Genomic DNA, 13502 nt, shown 5'->3' on the forward strand with positions numbered 1-13502 from the left:
AATCCAGCTATTAGCTAACTTGCGCAAGATTTCAGCCTGAAATTCACCTTGATCAGAAAAAGTACATTTTTACTGCACAACCTTTTTTCATAAGATTATAGACCAAATGCTACTCTCAGTTATACCTGGCTAACCCTGCTGATTTTGTATATGCTTCCTGGATGTTACTGTGGAAATTTGGCAATAAATGTATTTTGTTTAATATGATCAAGGAAGAGAAGCCAAATGCTTTTTACACAGAACATTTCTCATTCATTTAACAGGACAAATGGTCATCTGGACTTGTGTGCTAAATGCAAAGAGCCCAATATGAACAACTACCAAAGTTTAAGTTCAAGTTTTCTTGATTCCGATATGGGACACACATTCCGTACAAATTAATGACAGCATTACAAACTGACCATTTTTCTGCAAATGTAACCTACTTGATGAAATCAACAATGCAAAATCGAAGTCTTCCCTATTGTCACTGAAAGAAGAATGACAGACTACATATATCTTTTTTAAGTATTGTCAAAATTACAGAGAGGAAAACTTCAGAACACTGTCTTCAGAATTGCCTAGTACAAAATTACTTTGAGACTTTTAAATTAACTTCATAATAAGGACAGAGGCAATGATCTTTCTGTTGCTACAGTTGTATCTCCTTGATGCATCAGCAAGAATGGCTTGACATAGCCCTTCTTGGGAGAAGGCTAATTCAAGTCCGAGTTACACATATAAGTTTAACAAAAACCGTGAGTGAAATCAAGTAAAGATAGAACTAATCAGTCTGTCAAAACAATACCTTTATGAACTGTGAAAACATCCAATTGAAGTCCTTGGATAAGAAATAGTTCTCCAATTTTCTTTCTGTGGATGGCAACAACCACTATTTCCATTTGTGTTCACTTATCTGACAAAATCAGGCCACAGGAATTTAGTATCATTTAATTTAAGTTGCCTCTAGCCCCCATCCAAGCTAAATAATACCAATAAACACAATTCTACACCGTGCCCAGCTCTGAGGGCTCTGAACCCCCTCTCAATTAAACGAGACCCAGGGAAAACCATCCCTCTGCCCCTCAAGGATGTGGACACCACGCTCCGCTTCCCCACTTTGTTTGGGGGCTGCAGGTGAGCAGGTAGTGCAGAGCCGCTGTCTTTCACTCACCCCTCTCCTCCAAACGTTCTTTTCTGCTAAAGAGTCGCACAACAGATTAAGATTAAATACACATAGCTAGAGCAACAAATCTAAATTTCAGACCATTGTTGGAGAACTTTTCTCTGCCAGGCTGCTTCAGTCGGCCCCAGCTCGCCACGCACAGAGGCACGCGACCAGTGAGTGTCTTCCCACCACATTTCTCTCAAATTGAAAATCTCTCTAGCTTCGGATCAAACAACAGCCAGAGCCTTAAAACACATACACACACTACGCAGAGAGCCTCACCGTGCCAGTGGTTTTCTTTATCCAAGTGAAAGCTTCCAACCAAGAGGGAAGAAATTTGCCTACAGGGTCTCTCCATTCTATGCTAGCAAATAACTCACTTCAGAAATACTGCAGCTTTCTGCATTAAGGCGTTTAGAGGGGAAAGTGTGGGATGAAGTGCGATGTGAAATCCCATCACCCCACCACAAGGAGAAGTGCTGTTAAACATCTGAGTTTTCCTTTTGGAGTTTTGATGAGTTTACTAAGAAAATGTAACAGTGGAGTCACTAACTAGAATGCTCAAGTTTAAGAAAAAGCATGTTTTCTTTAGTTATAATGATGCAATAAAATTTCACAGCTCTTGAAAGCACTTTGTGGGTTTGAAACACAAAAGTAACACTTGCATATCAGTTTATTTGTAAAATACAAACTTCTCCCTGCTCCAGAAGCCTGGAATATGAGAGCTCAGAGTTGTGGCTCTTCCCTCTTCTGAAGAGAAATAAGCCTTTCCCCAAACATAGCGCCTACGAGTTTCAATCCAGCAACAAAGGTGCAACAAAGGTTCCCATATCGAGGAAATTACATCAGGAAAATATATTGCATGGATTCACTTCAAAGGCATCAAAGCTTCCAATAAGAGTGGTTATTTTCAGCCAAATTACCATGCTGCTGCTTAAATACCGCTAAGCTGAAGGAGTCCTCCTTTATCAGTCACAAACTGCCAACTTATCCTCAAGGAAACACCAAGCTAAAAAGCATACGTCTAAATCCACACGTTGTTCAGTGGCATTCAGAGTAATGTCATTCTGACTTACGTGTTTACATTTTTATTACTAATTGATTTACCCCTTCTGAAGGAGATGCCTTGAACAGGAGGCGTCCCTTCCTTCTCCCTTTACCCCCACGCTCCAGCTTCATTACAGCCCCAGCACTGTTGCCAAAATGAGATATTGCCTCATTTTTGGTACCGTGCCCTTGAAGGCATCTTATTAGAAAAGACCATTTCTTAATTAACATTTTTGATCTTTAATCTATTACACATCCCTTTAATCCCATACGGAGGAGCTTTTGGCCCACTTCTGCAGCATGGCAGTGGGAGGCAATAGGCTGGCAATTTGTGCTGAGGGCTCTCTCCCAGCTGGGCTCCAGTGCAGCCGGCTGCAGGGCTGGCTACACTCTCACTGGTCAGCAGCAGACATTCACATTTATTATTTTATTGCATTTTTTTTAATAAAGACTTTAGAGAGCCACTGCTCAGCATTAAAGACAACAGGCAGAATGGCAAGCTGGCAGATGAGATCAGACTTCAGCAAGTGGCTGTCGAGCTCTTAAAATAACCAGCAAAACTCTAAGTGGGAGATTTAGTGGATCACCAACATGTGAAGTGTTAAGAAAAGTACAATGTTAAGTCCCTTACATCATTTTACTTGCAAATAATTACAGCAATTACAATGTGCTAACTGGCAATTAACATTACAGGATTCACAACTCACCAGAATTTTTTAAAACATCCTTGTGGCCCTATGTAAATTGTCTCTTTGGTACTTCTGATTTGGTGGCTGTATGAGCTAATGGATACACATTAGCTCAGCAGATCTCGGAACAGAATTGTCCACGTGCCAGCTAATTTAATTAGAGGCTTGATCTTGTCAGAGCTTTATGCGACACAGGCAGTGTTTCCAAGCAAAGTGTGTGGGTTTTTTCCTTTCTCTTTAGTGTTTTGTGACTGTCTAATAATTTCTACTAATGAATGCCAAAGTCATCCAAGGGAGAAAGGAGGCATGGCTAGTAAAACATGCAAACAGGCAGGCACTTCAGTCCCAAGTGTGATGAATTCAAAAATATGTAGAGCAAGATGCATTGAGCACCTCTTCCATGCACATCCCAATCTATTGCCAGGTCTCTACACACATCTATTAAATCTTCATCGCACTGTTACTCAGCCCCCAAAAAGACAAAGGTCACTTGTCTCAAAGTGAGAGCCATAGGGTATCTCAAATCTCATTATAAATGGTCCCATTTAACAGTTTTCTCATTTGAATTTATACACAACAAATACAAGATTATGAGAGGAGCTCACTTTATTTTGACAATGATATCATAATTCCTTGTAGCGAGACTGGAAAAAGGCTACTTTGGACACTTAAATGACAGAAATACAAATGTATCTTTTATTATGGGAAATTTTAGGCTATATTAACTTTTAAAAAATCCTTTTTTTAATGCGTACTTGGCCTTAATTTCTATTTTGTACACATCCTTATGCTACCGTAACCATACTTGTACTCTCTTGGTCTACAATAAGCATAACAGTTCAAGACAAATTAACCAAAAATACGGCGGCAATGGTTACAGAAACTTTTTACAAGTCAGGTCAATGTTGAGTAAGACCCACTAGAGGTCCCTTCCAACCCAAATGATTCTAGTTTCCTGTAGTGAATAAGCAAAGATTATTTGGGCAAAGCATCATAAATTTCATGCCGTTCTTCACTGCAGAGTTTCATATCAACATCCTTACTCAGCCCAGAAAACAAAGCAGTGGAGCTTGTCTATTCCATTTGTTTTTCTTCTTTTACATTGTTTATAAAACCTCATTCTCATGATTGGCACAATTTGGTTTTTTTTCTCAAGAAGAAGGATTACTGGGAATCCACCATTGTGGCATTATTTTCTACTGATTTTTCTCATTTAAGCAACAGGCCAATGTAATATACTCTGCTATTCCTGTTTTACATTTATTCAGGCTGGGAACTTTGAGCTACCAGTTACAACTGCAATGTGTAAACTAGTCGAAGGAGAACAGAAGCTTCTGTGAAAACCAAAGAAATTGTTCACCAGGAGACTTTCCTTCAAACTCTTCACCTGTCCGATTTCACAGAGATAAAACCCATTGCAATCACTTCCTACAGCGGCATGGTTTCAGCTTCCCTCACTCCTACCAGCCAGCCAAAGCAGACTTGGAAAAGCAAAGCCACTGACCTGCAGAAACAACTCAAAGCAAGATGGGCTGGCAAGTGCCCCTGAGTCCCAAAGCCAGAGTCCTCTGCGAAGGTTGACCTGCAGCATGGTGCATGATGCAGAGACAAAGTATTATGGACATGGGGCACAAGGAAGACTTTCTACTAGGTTGGGAGACTTAATTAGCATTTGTAAAGTGCTTTGAGATCCTACATAAAAATAGTTACCCAAATAAGCTCTAGAAAGCACAATTTGCCTGACCATTCAGTCTGCTTCTGTCCTCAAATCTGCAGGAGATTAGCAAATCCAGAGCACAGCAGAATTGGATAAATCAGAGATGAGAAAGACTTACCAGGTGATCTTATCCACCCCTCTGCTAATGTAAGACCGTTCCTACAGTGTATTTTCAAGCACTTTGTCCAGTCCAGTTTGAAAATGACCAGTGTGATGGGAGATAATACCAGAGTCTATTAGATCCCGCTACTGAGAAATGTTTCCTGATACTCAGCCTAGCATCTCCTTTGCTTTACTTTAGCCCATTACTGCTAGTTATGTCCCTGAAGGCTATTGTAAACAAAAGATAAATTTTCATCTAAAAACACAGAAAATGTTCATCTAATCACAGCCCTTCATTTGGGCAGCAAGAGAGGACAAGGTAGGATCACCGGAAAGAAACATAGGAATAGAAAGCAGGAGTGTGAAGAAGATGGGAAGGTGCTATGCTATGCCTTGCTCCTCTCCAGCGCTCCCTCCAGCTCAACGACAGCATCCTTCACTGGGATGTTCATACCTGTGGGAGACCTGAACACGAGCAAGGGATGGAGAGCCAGGAAGGCTGCGCCTGAGGGTCACCCGTGAAGGTGAACAACTTACTTCAGTCAGCCCAAGAAAATGAAACACAGTGTTACAGTCTCCCAGTGACAACAGGCACACCTTTAAGTAAAAAGCAAATTCTTTCTGTTGCACAGAAAAAAAAAACGTTGTTGGCAAGGTGGAGACGCAACCCCATGGAGGATGTCCCCTGCTAGTCCCAGAAGGAGACACTCACACATGCAACCGTCTATGCCGATGGTGTATTTGTATTTCTGGCAAGGTGCCCCTGCCAGAAGACCCTGTGGGAACATCACCCAACCCATAGCGGCCCCATACCAGCAGACACACCAAGCTCACAAGACTGCAGATGAGGTTAACCCAATGATGCCAGAGACACTCCCAGATTTGACTGAAACCTTGCTGCCCATCACCAGTCGTGATGCACTGCCAGCATCCCAGTGCACATGAGTCCATGGCCCCTCCCCAGCATGCCCAGGCAGGGGCTGTGACCCTGCAGCCTGCGGAAATCCTCCCCTTACCAGATGTTGCTTGTAGCAATTTAGGGGGACTGACTTTAGGTATTGTGAAGCTCAGCAATACCAACGACACCAGGCGGTACACCATGCTTGCTCAGCTTACCTTAAGCAGATTGGCTTTCCAGCACACACTGTCTTTAAAATGCCTGGAACAGGTGGGTGATGGGGTTGGGAGAGCACTCGATAGCTCACTTTGAAATGAGCTTTTCTTTCCTCACCTCTTTTACCATGGAAATTAATTCTCCTCCTCTGTGCTATCACTATAATTTTCCCTATTAACATTTTTAATAGTAAGTATTTTCTAGGAAATGCTGTAATACACAGGTGTGTGCTTCTAATTTAAATACTGACACCCATGCTGCGTTCGCATCTGAAGATCGCTCCTTCTTGCCGGAGATTCCCTCCCCAAACAAGAGGGGAACACCTATGGTGCTGCACCACCAGAGACATCTCAGTGGATTCGCAGGGCAGCCGTTTCCATGACAGATGCACGTGTCGGTGCTGTGCGGCACCACATGCGGCAAGGAATCTCATTTTTTATACTTTTCCTTTCCCTGAAGGTGCTACAGCTGCAGGATGTTGGTCAGACCTCGGGGCCCCCCCCCAGACACCCTGTCACTCCAGCCAACAGCTTCCTCCGGTAGTGCCACATCCCCCTTCCTGCCAGCCCGGGAGCACTGGGAGCAGAGACTTGCTCCCAGGAAACCCTTGCACCTGCAGATGCAAAGTTGTGCCATGAGCTCCTACAAACAGAGTAACCTGGGAAGGGTTTATAATTACTCATACTGTTTCTTTTTATATTATCCCGGCTCCAAAAATCTTATATCTGTCTTGAATGTTCACCCACCACCACATTATCTGAGTATCATGTACTTCCTATCACTTCACCTTCTGTTTGAGAAAACACTATCAGAAGTACTCTCTTTAAAAAAAAAAAAAAATTTAAAAAAACAGTATTTATAAGAGTGAAGTTAAAAATTAAATTTTGCAATGAGGAAAGGAGAATTTTTTTTTCCTCTTCTGAAAGGACACATAACTATGTTACATTGTAAAAACCCACACATTACCAAGGAAAATAAAAGTTCAACTTCGAATAAATGAAGAATGCAGCAGCCAGAGCTACAAACCTCCCTAGCTTTATTTCTAGTTGGCATTTATTTGGCTTTTGGCTGCTTCCAAAGCAGATATTTAACATTTTGAGAACCTCAGACTATACTGACTAGGCTGCATGCTGCAGGTCCATGCAGAGACAAGGATGCTGTTTTTAAAACCAACATAAGAAAGCCAACCAGTTGAGATCAAACATTTCATAGTATATTGAAAAAATATTCAACTAAAAGTAATCAGTCTCTCTCATGTTCTTGGCTAACTTCAAAGATTTATTTCTTTGGAAATCCTTACACACTGTAATCAGAATCTTCTCATATTTATTTACTAATGAAATCGGCTTTTAGAAGATGCCTGAGCTTGTGAAGGCACTCAGGATGGGTAATCTCAGAGTACTTGCAAGATAACAGGTTTCTAATGCCCACTGAATTGCGACCAACCTTTTCAATGCTCTGTAGCAGAGATCCCAGAATTTCACGTTGATGGTGTTCGGAGGAGGGGGTGGGTGTTCAGCATTTTGCCATTTAGAAGTTAAATAAGACAAAACACAATACATGTAGAAATAGAGAAGAAGAACTGAGCATCTATGGAAGAGCAGTCTCTCACATCTGGCCCTTCCTGACTTACTCCTGACATAGCTCGCGCCCAGCAAGTCGTGCAGCTGGAGCGGGACCAGCAGAGCAGGGGCTCTGGGGGACCTGCCAAGGGGACATGGGCAGAGAGCAGGGACAGCCCTGGGTACTGTGAGACCACAGGGCACGGGGTCCTGCAAGGACGGTGGCCTTGGTGGGCACCGGGCAGTGGACTGTGCCAGGGTGTGCAAGCCCAGGGTGCTGGAGGACTGCTGAGGGGACAACAAACTTTGTGTGGCCAAAACAGGCCTCCAAAAAGGGAAAGGTGAGGAAGGAGAACACATTTGCTGTAGCTTATCTGAATAAACAGAAAAGGGGGAAAAGTTAACGTATGAATACTTGCAGGGGCAAGTTCGCTTCATGAGACCCTGGCTTTCTCATCCATTTTGCTCCTTTGGCAGCCAAAATTAAAGCCAACCCTACGAAACAGTTAGAGAAGAGAAACCCTCAACACTTGGGGAGCAGACAGCAGCAGCACCAGGATCATCAGACCAACGGTGGAGGAGGGCACAGGGAACAGCCAGGGGGGAATGGGCAGGCAAAGCCCCAAGCAGCAGAGACGGCATTAAAAACATCCCAGCATGGGCTCCGGGAGCCCTGAGCAAAAACAAGGCTCCAAACCGCATCAAGATGTTGCTCCTCTGAAGATACCAGTGAAAATTGTGATTTACATAGCTGGGAGACACCATGCAAAGCGGAAGAGACAGGAAAAGGAGTGACCACAGGGTGGTTTTCTTTTATTTTGTGGTTCATTTCTCAAACACTGCTGCTTCCCCTTTTCTTTTCTTTTTTTTCCTCCTTAAAGGAGGGAAACTGTAAAAGAAATTGCAGAAGGCAATTAAAAATCTAAAGTAGTGTACTGCATTAAATAAGTATGTGGGAGAACTCTTAATGGCAAAACATCAAATGTCTGTCCCAAAATGTTGTGGCGTTCTTCTTCCCATGCTACACTTTGTTAACACATCCCTCACACGCATGCCCAGCTGCTGCAGCGAGCTTGGTGGCAGGGACAGGAAATCTGGGGCTAATAGGGAAAGGGGGGGAATACCAACACGTAATTTATTTTTGTGATTTCTGGAATGTTATAACTGAATGGTACTAATGTGTGCTAATGCATGGTTGGGCACTGGCATTGGAGAGGCCCTTCCAGTCGCAAACACTGCAAAGATCCCCCCACGTTCTGCAAATACATGCGCACAGAGACGTACCCAGTGCCATTTGTCCCAAGCACTCAGGCTATGGGTCCACAGTCCCCTATTTCCCAAACTCTTTCTTGATCAGTTTTGTAACTCATAGCTGCATACAACAATAAGATACCTTCAGTTACCTCAAAAGCAGACACAACAAAAATAAAAAAAAAAAAAAACTCAGGCTTTTAGGTCTGCAGGCTCCTAAGGAGAAGACAGAATCTGCTCTGTTTGCCCCAGACAATTCAGCCAAGATTCCCCGGGGCCTCACAGTCAGGCTAATGAGAAACTCCCCAGCAACCCCCATGTAAAATGCTTTCATAGGTCTTTAAAATGCCTTAAATTCTCTATATATTTTGTAAGACTTTTTACTTCTTTAAAATGTCCCTTGTTGCTCCTCAAGATAATACTCTCGTGATGTATTACAACAGCAATGCAGCATTGTCTGGCTGGACCCTTGCTTTGCAAATATTGAATCTTATTTTCCTTTTGGCTTCGAAGCAGCAGAAAACCCTTTTGCAAAGCAGAGGCGGGCACTTGCCTGGCCCCCTGGCAGCCCTGCCCGGCCCACCCTCTCTGACATTTTCGGAGCAAGATGGATGGGCTTCAAGGGCTGCACGTGCTGTTAAGAGGGAAAAGCAGGGGGAAGGAGTACTCAGCTGTGCTCTTCCTCTGGGACAGAAAGCGTCTCTGCCTCTTCCACAGCAAAACACTACTGACCTGCTATTTAACAGCAAGCTAAGTCCTCAGATTAAGAGAGGAAAGGAAAAGCTTTTTTTCCTCCTTTTACATTAAGGAAAAAAATGTTTACAAGAGCTGAAGAGGAAGGAAATTCGCTATATGCCCATTGTTAAACAGGGCTGGTGGACACCCTGATTGTTTACCCTGGCGTGAGGGCAGCCTCTGCCTCCTTATACATTTTCCTGAATCTCTGGCTTAATATGTACAGCCTTTAAGTTGTGGTTGTAAAAAAAAAAAAAAAAAAAAAAAAAAAAAAATCATAGAACTACTTCTAGTTGTGTTTAAAGTACTTGAACAAATTCCTCAGTGCAACTATGCCAAGGGTTAGATTCCTGCAAAGCATTTCACCTTCGCAGGTTTTACCAGGAACAAGCAGTTAAGCCAGTACAGCCAGCATCTTGCGCTCATACACTACCGTAGGAAAAAGGATGGTGCCCTGTGCTAAGCCATCACCGAACAGGCCCATCCGAGCGCAGGATTTCTGTTGCCAACGTGTCCACTGCCAAATTTCCATGAGCTGCACTAAGCAGCTCCCGCAAGCAGCCCCCTCGCCCAGTGCCATGGTCTGGTCAGGGGTGCACAAACCGTGTGCCTTCAGTACACTTCAGCAGCAGAGACATCCACCATGAGACACAGAGCTTGGACCCCAATGTTTTGACATGTTTTGCCCTGCACCTACAAATGCTTACACCTGACCTGGGGACAGATGGCTGTCACAGCTACCTGGACAAGCCCCATGACTGCAGATTCAACTTAAACTCACAAAAAAAATTTCCAGTATAGCTTCTACTATAGCGTCTATATCTATCTATAGCATCATGGTTTGATAAACAAAATAAGAAGTAGCAGCAAAAGCACCTTCTCTCCCCACAACTGCACCTTTATAAATATTTTGCTAGTATTAAAAAGAAAAAAGTTTAAAAAAAATCACATTCTACCTGTTCTTGCTGTCCCTATGTACCACACCACCCTGGGACCGCCACTCCCCTGGCCCACAGCAGCTGCACAAAGTGCCAACATAATTTTTCAGAAGTCACTTTGTATGTGTTTGCACACACACAGAGATGTACAAACACATACAGGAGAAGAAGGGAGAGAAATATGTTAATTTGAAACATCTGGCAAATATTTCAGAGTTAACAAGTCCTGGGTTTGGCCTTTTGATTTTTTTTTCTGTTTGGGGGGGTGGTTGTCACAGAAAGTGAGGCAATTTTGTCATTTTGGGCCAGGGAAGGAAGGGGCATGAAACAAGAAGTTGAAGAGTGGTTTTTCACCCTTTATTGAACTTCAACATCACACTACTGGAGCTAATGCAAACAGGAAGATCATAAAAGAACATAATGAAAGTCTCGCACACTGGGACTGAGGAACTGGTTTCAGTTACCGAATATAGCTTTGGAGGCACACCACACAAGAGCCAATGACTCCATGCAGCCGCACCACCACATACTAGAGCTTTTTAAGCATTTACTGTGTAGTTCCTCAGTCATATTCCAGCCTCCAACCTCTGTCCCATGCAGCGCACCCTGTCTTGATAGGATACTGTATTGCATCTTTATACACATGCAAGATTGACATCTATAGCTACTAAATGTATTAAGATGAAAATCCCCCAATTAGCACACATTTTCCTTCAGCTGCCATAAATCACACATACAATACATTTCATCCCACATCCGATGTCTTGAATGAGAGCTGTAATTATGGGAGTAAATGAAGAAAAATTGAGGAGACTCAACTAATTCAGGAAAAGCCTTTCACAGCCTTTTTTTACTTACAGCGTAGTCACCAATACCATTAGGAATCCCCAATTAACTCCCGTTCTGCACAGACATTATTTTTGTTGTTGCTGTTTTGAAGCTCAGCCTGTGTTAAATTTAATAAAATTCAAGACTTGTGATAGATAACACCGGTAACTCCACTCCAGTGCTGTTTGAGACGAAGGTCAAGCAAGAGAGCTGGCGAGCGCTCTTTTCATGCGCCGTTAGCTCCAGGCACAAAGGGGCCTTCGACATCGCAGCTGGGGGTTTGCAGCAGCAGCAGCAGCAATATTTGCTATCAAAGACTAGTGAAAACACAAACTGTTCAAAACAGTCATAGCGCCCAGAGAAGATGCACCCAGCGCAACAGAAAGTGCAGTTGGTACAAAGTGAAATGCCACAAAGTGCCACACAAAGGCAGTTTATGCCTTCAAGGCCAGCTAGATGCTGACTTCAGTAAGAAAAGTCTCCTGTGAGTCAGTCTCCCCACGACTCTTATAAAACCCATGCTAACCAGGAATGCAGCACCATTGTTAATTTTCATATTACTGCTCAGTTTCTGAGCTCTTTTCATGTTGCTGCTGAGCTTCTAAGAGAATACCCTCGCGCAGTCCAGTATGAAGAGAGGGCAGAAATAGAATTATTGGCTTCAAAATCAAAAATATTCTGAGAATTTCATAAGTGTTAAAGACATAATAGACAGTAAAATATCTTAACAGAGGGCACAAACAGTGACTAGATGTGGCTAGTTATTTTAAATGCAAACTAATCTGACATTTATCCTCACGTTTGTGTTATCAATATATATTACACAACTACAGACAAACTTGCTTTATCCTGTTCAGTTTCTTGAGCCTCTTTTTATTCAAATTATCAATGTAACACAGATGAACAAGCCCCAGACACATGTTTAAGTGTTATTACTATCAAGTAGACCAAAAGCTGGTTCAAATGTTAAATCTTTCTACCATGGCGAGGTACCACTTTTATTCTCCAGCCCTGACAGTACTTTCCAATTTCCTCCGAGAGGAGAAATACACACATTCCAGTTGAGACCGAGGTTTAAAATTCCTACTAAAGCAGCTTTTATGTAATTAGATTGGAATGAATGTGCAACAGTGCCCATTGCAGAAAACTTCAAAGTGGTTATACTGGAGAAATCACAACCCGTTTCAGTATGCCCACAAGAAGAAAGAATGGCTCTCTGGAGGATAAGAGTATATTAGTCTCTGTATGTAATAGATTTTATTGACCATATGGAACTGATATAAAAATTGTGTTGCAGTGGGTAGTCTTGGATTTGAGACAGGAATGTGACATACAAAATACAGTTCCTGTAAAAAGCCTGGCAGCTTTCTGGCAGTTTTTGCAATCAGAAGAACCTAAAATATTTACCTGATTGAGTCACTGATGAGTCCCAGGTCAAAGCAAAATCTGAAGATTCACCCTCTTCAACTGAAAAAGAACAAAAATAAGTTGTGATTGCTAAAACAAACCAACTGGAAAGCAAAGCCATGAGAAAACTAGGTCCACAATGACATTAAGTATTAAAACAGACTTCTGCACTGGTGAAAAAGAACTTACTGCTTTCTATAAAATAATTCATAAGGTGGAAATTTAGTAAAGAGATTTTTCCCTACGTTTTAACCTAAGTATGGGATTTCTGTTTGCAGTTCCTTCCTGAACAGGTAACAGTAAGTTCATGTGAAATTTAATAGAGGTTTAAATACAACTAGCTGCTAAGTATTCATATTTGAAATTTTGTACATGCATAACAACTTGCATGTGCAAAATTGTCATTGTAAACATAGAGGTCATTTTTGAAATGTATGCTGTAACAGATCATAGTAAAGAACTGTCCTATGAAGGGAAAATTGCCTAACTTATGTCATCTTAACACACTAGCCACATTCAGAACTAAGTGATATCTTATGTTTTTTCAGAGTTCAGAATTAAAATATACTATTATAATGTGCAACGATGTTCTGCAATATGGTAGTCATAAATAACTGCATTTAAGGCTTGCTGATGTGAAAGCTGTCAGAGCCAGGTGCTCAGCACTTGCAAGTTATGTATCTATAACCTTCTGCCTGTTAAGAATTATAAAATGTCATTTGATTCTTACATTCTTAAAAATAACTAAGAGATCAACTGACAACAAGCAGGCTAAAAAAGAGACCAATCCTGCTGTTACTGAAATCAGTGGCAGTTTTACTAATGTCAGACTGGGCATTTGAAAGTGGCAACTGCAGAAATTCTTCTTTTTAGTTGTAAAAGTTGATCATCTTCACCTGCCTACTCTGTCACCGTGATACCAAACAAATTTAAACAGGTCTTTATTTCCTGATTAAAAGTATTTA

General features: G+C 42.1%; 1 protein-coding gene across 5 annotated transcripts in view; it reads right to left on the reverse strand.

Annotated features, from left to right (window-relative positions):
- The window catches only part of ZNF423 (zinc finger protein 423), a 238121-nt gene that overhangs the window by 180760 nt on the left and 43859 nt on the right, over positions 1-13502 (reverse strand). For all 5 annotated transcript variants that reach the window (XR_011326528.1, XM_069793619.1, XM_069793621.1 and 2 more), the window contains one exon: positions 12538-12597. Coding sequence is in view for 4 of the 5 variants with exons in the window: in XM_069793619.1 (XP_069649720.1) it covers positions 12538-12597 (60 nt within the window). In the remaining variant the exon portion in view is untranslated. The remainder of the gene's footprint in view (positions 1-12537; positions 12598-13502) is intronic.

This window comes from Haliaeetus albicilla, chromosome 10, assembly GCF_947461875.1.
Source record: "Haliaeetus albicilla chromosome 10, bHalAlb1.1, whole genome shotgun sequence".
In the NCBI taxonomy this organism is placed as follows: domain Eukaryota; kingdom Metazoa; phylum Chordata; class Aves; order Accipitriformes; family Accipitridae; genus Haliaeetus; species Haliaeetus albicilla.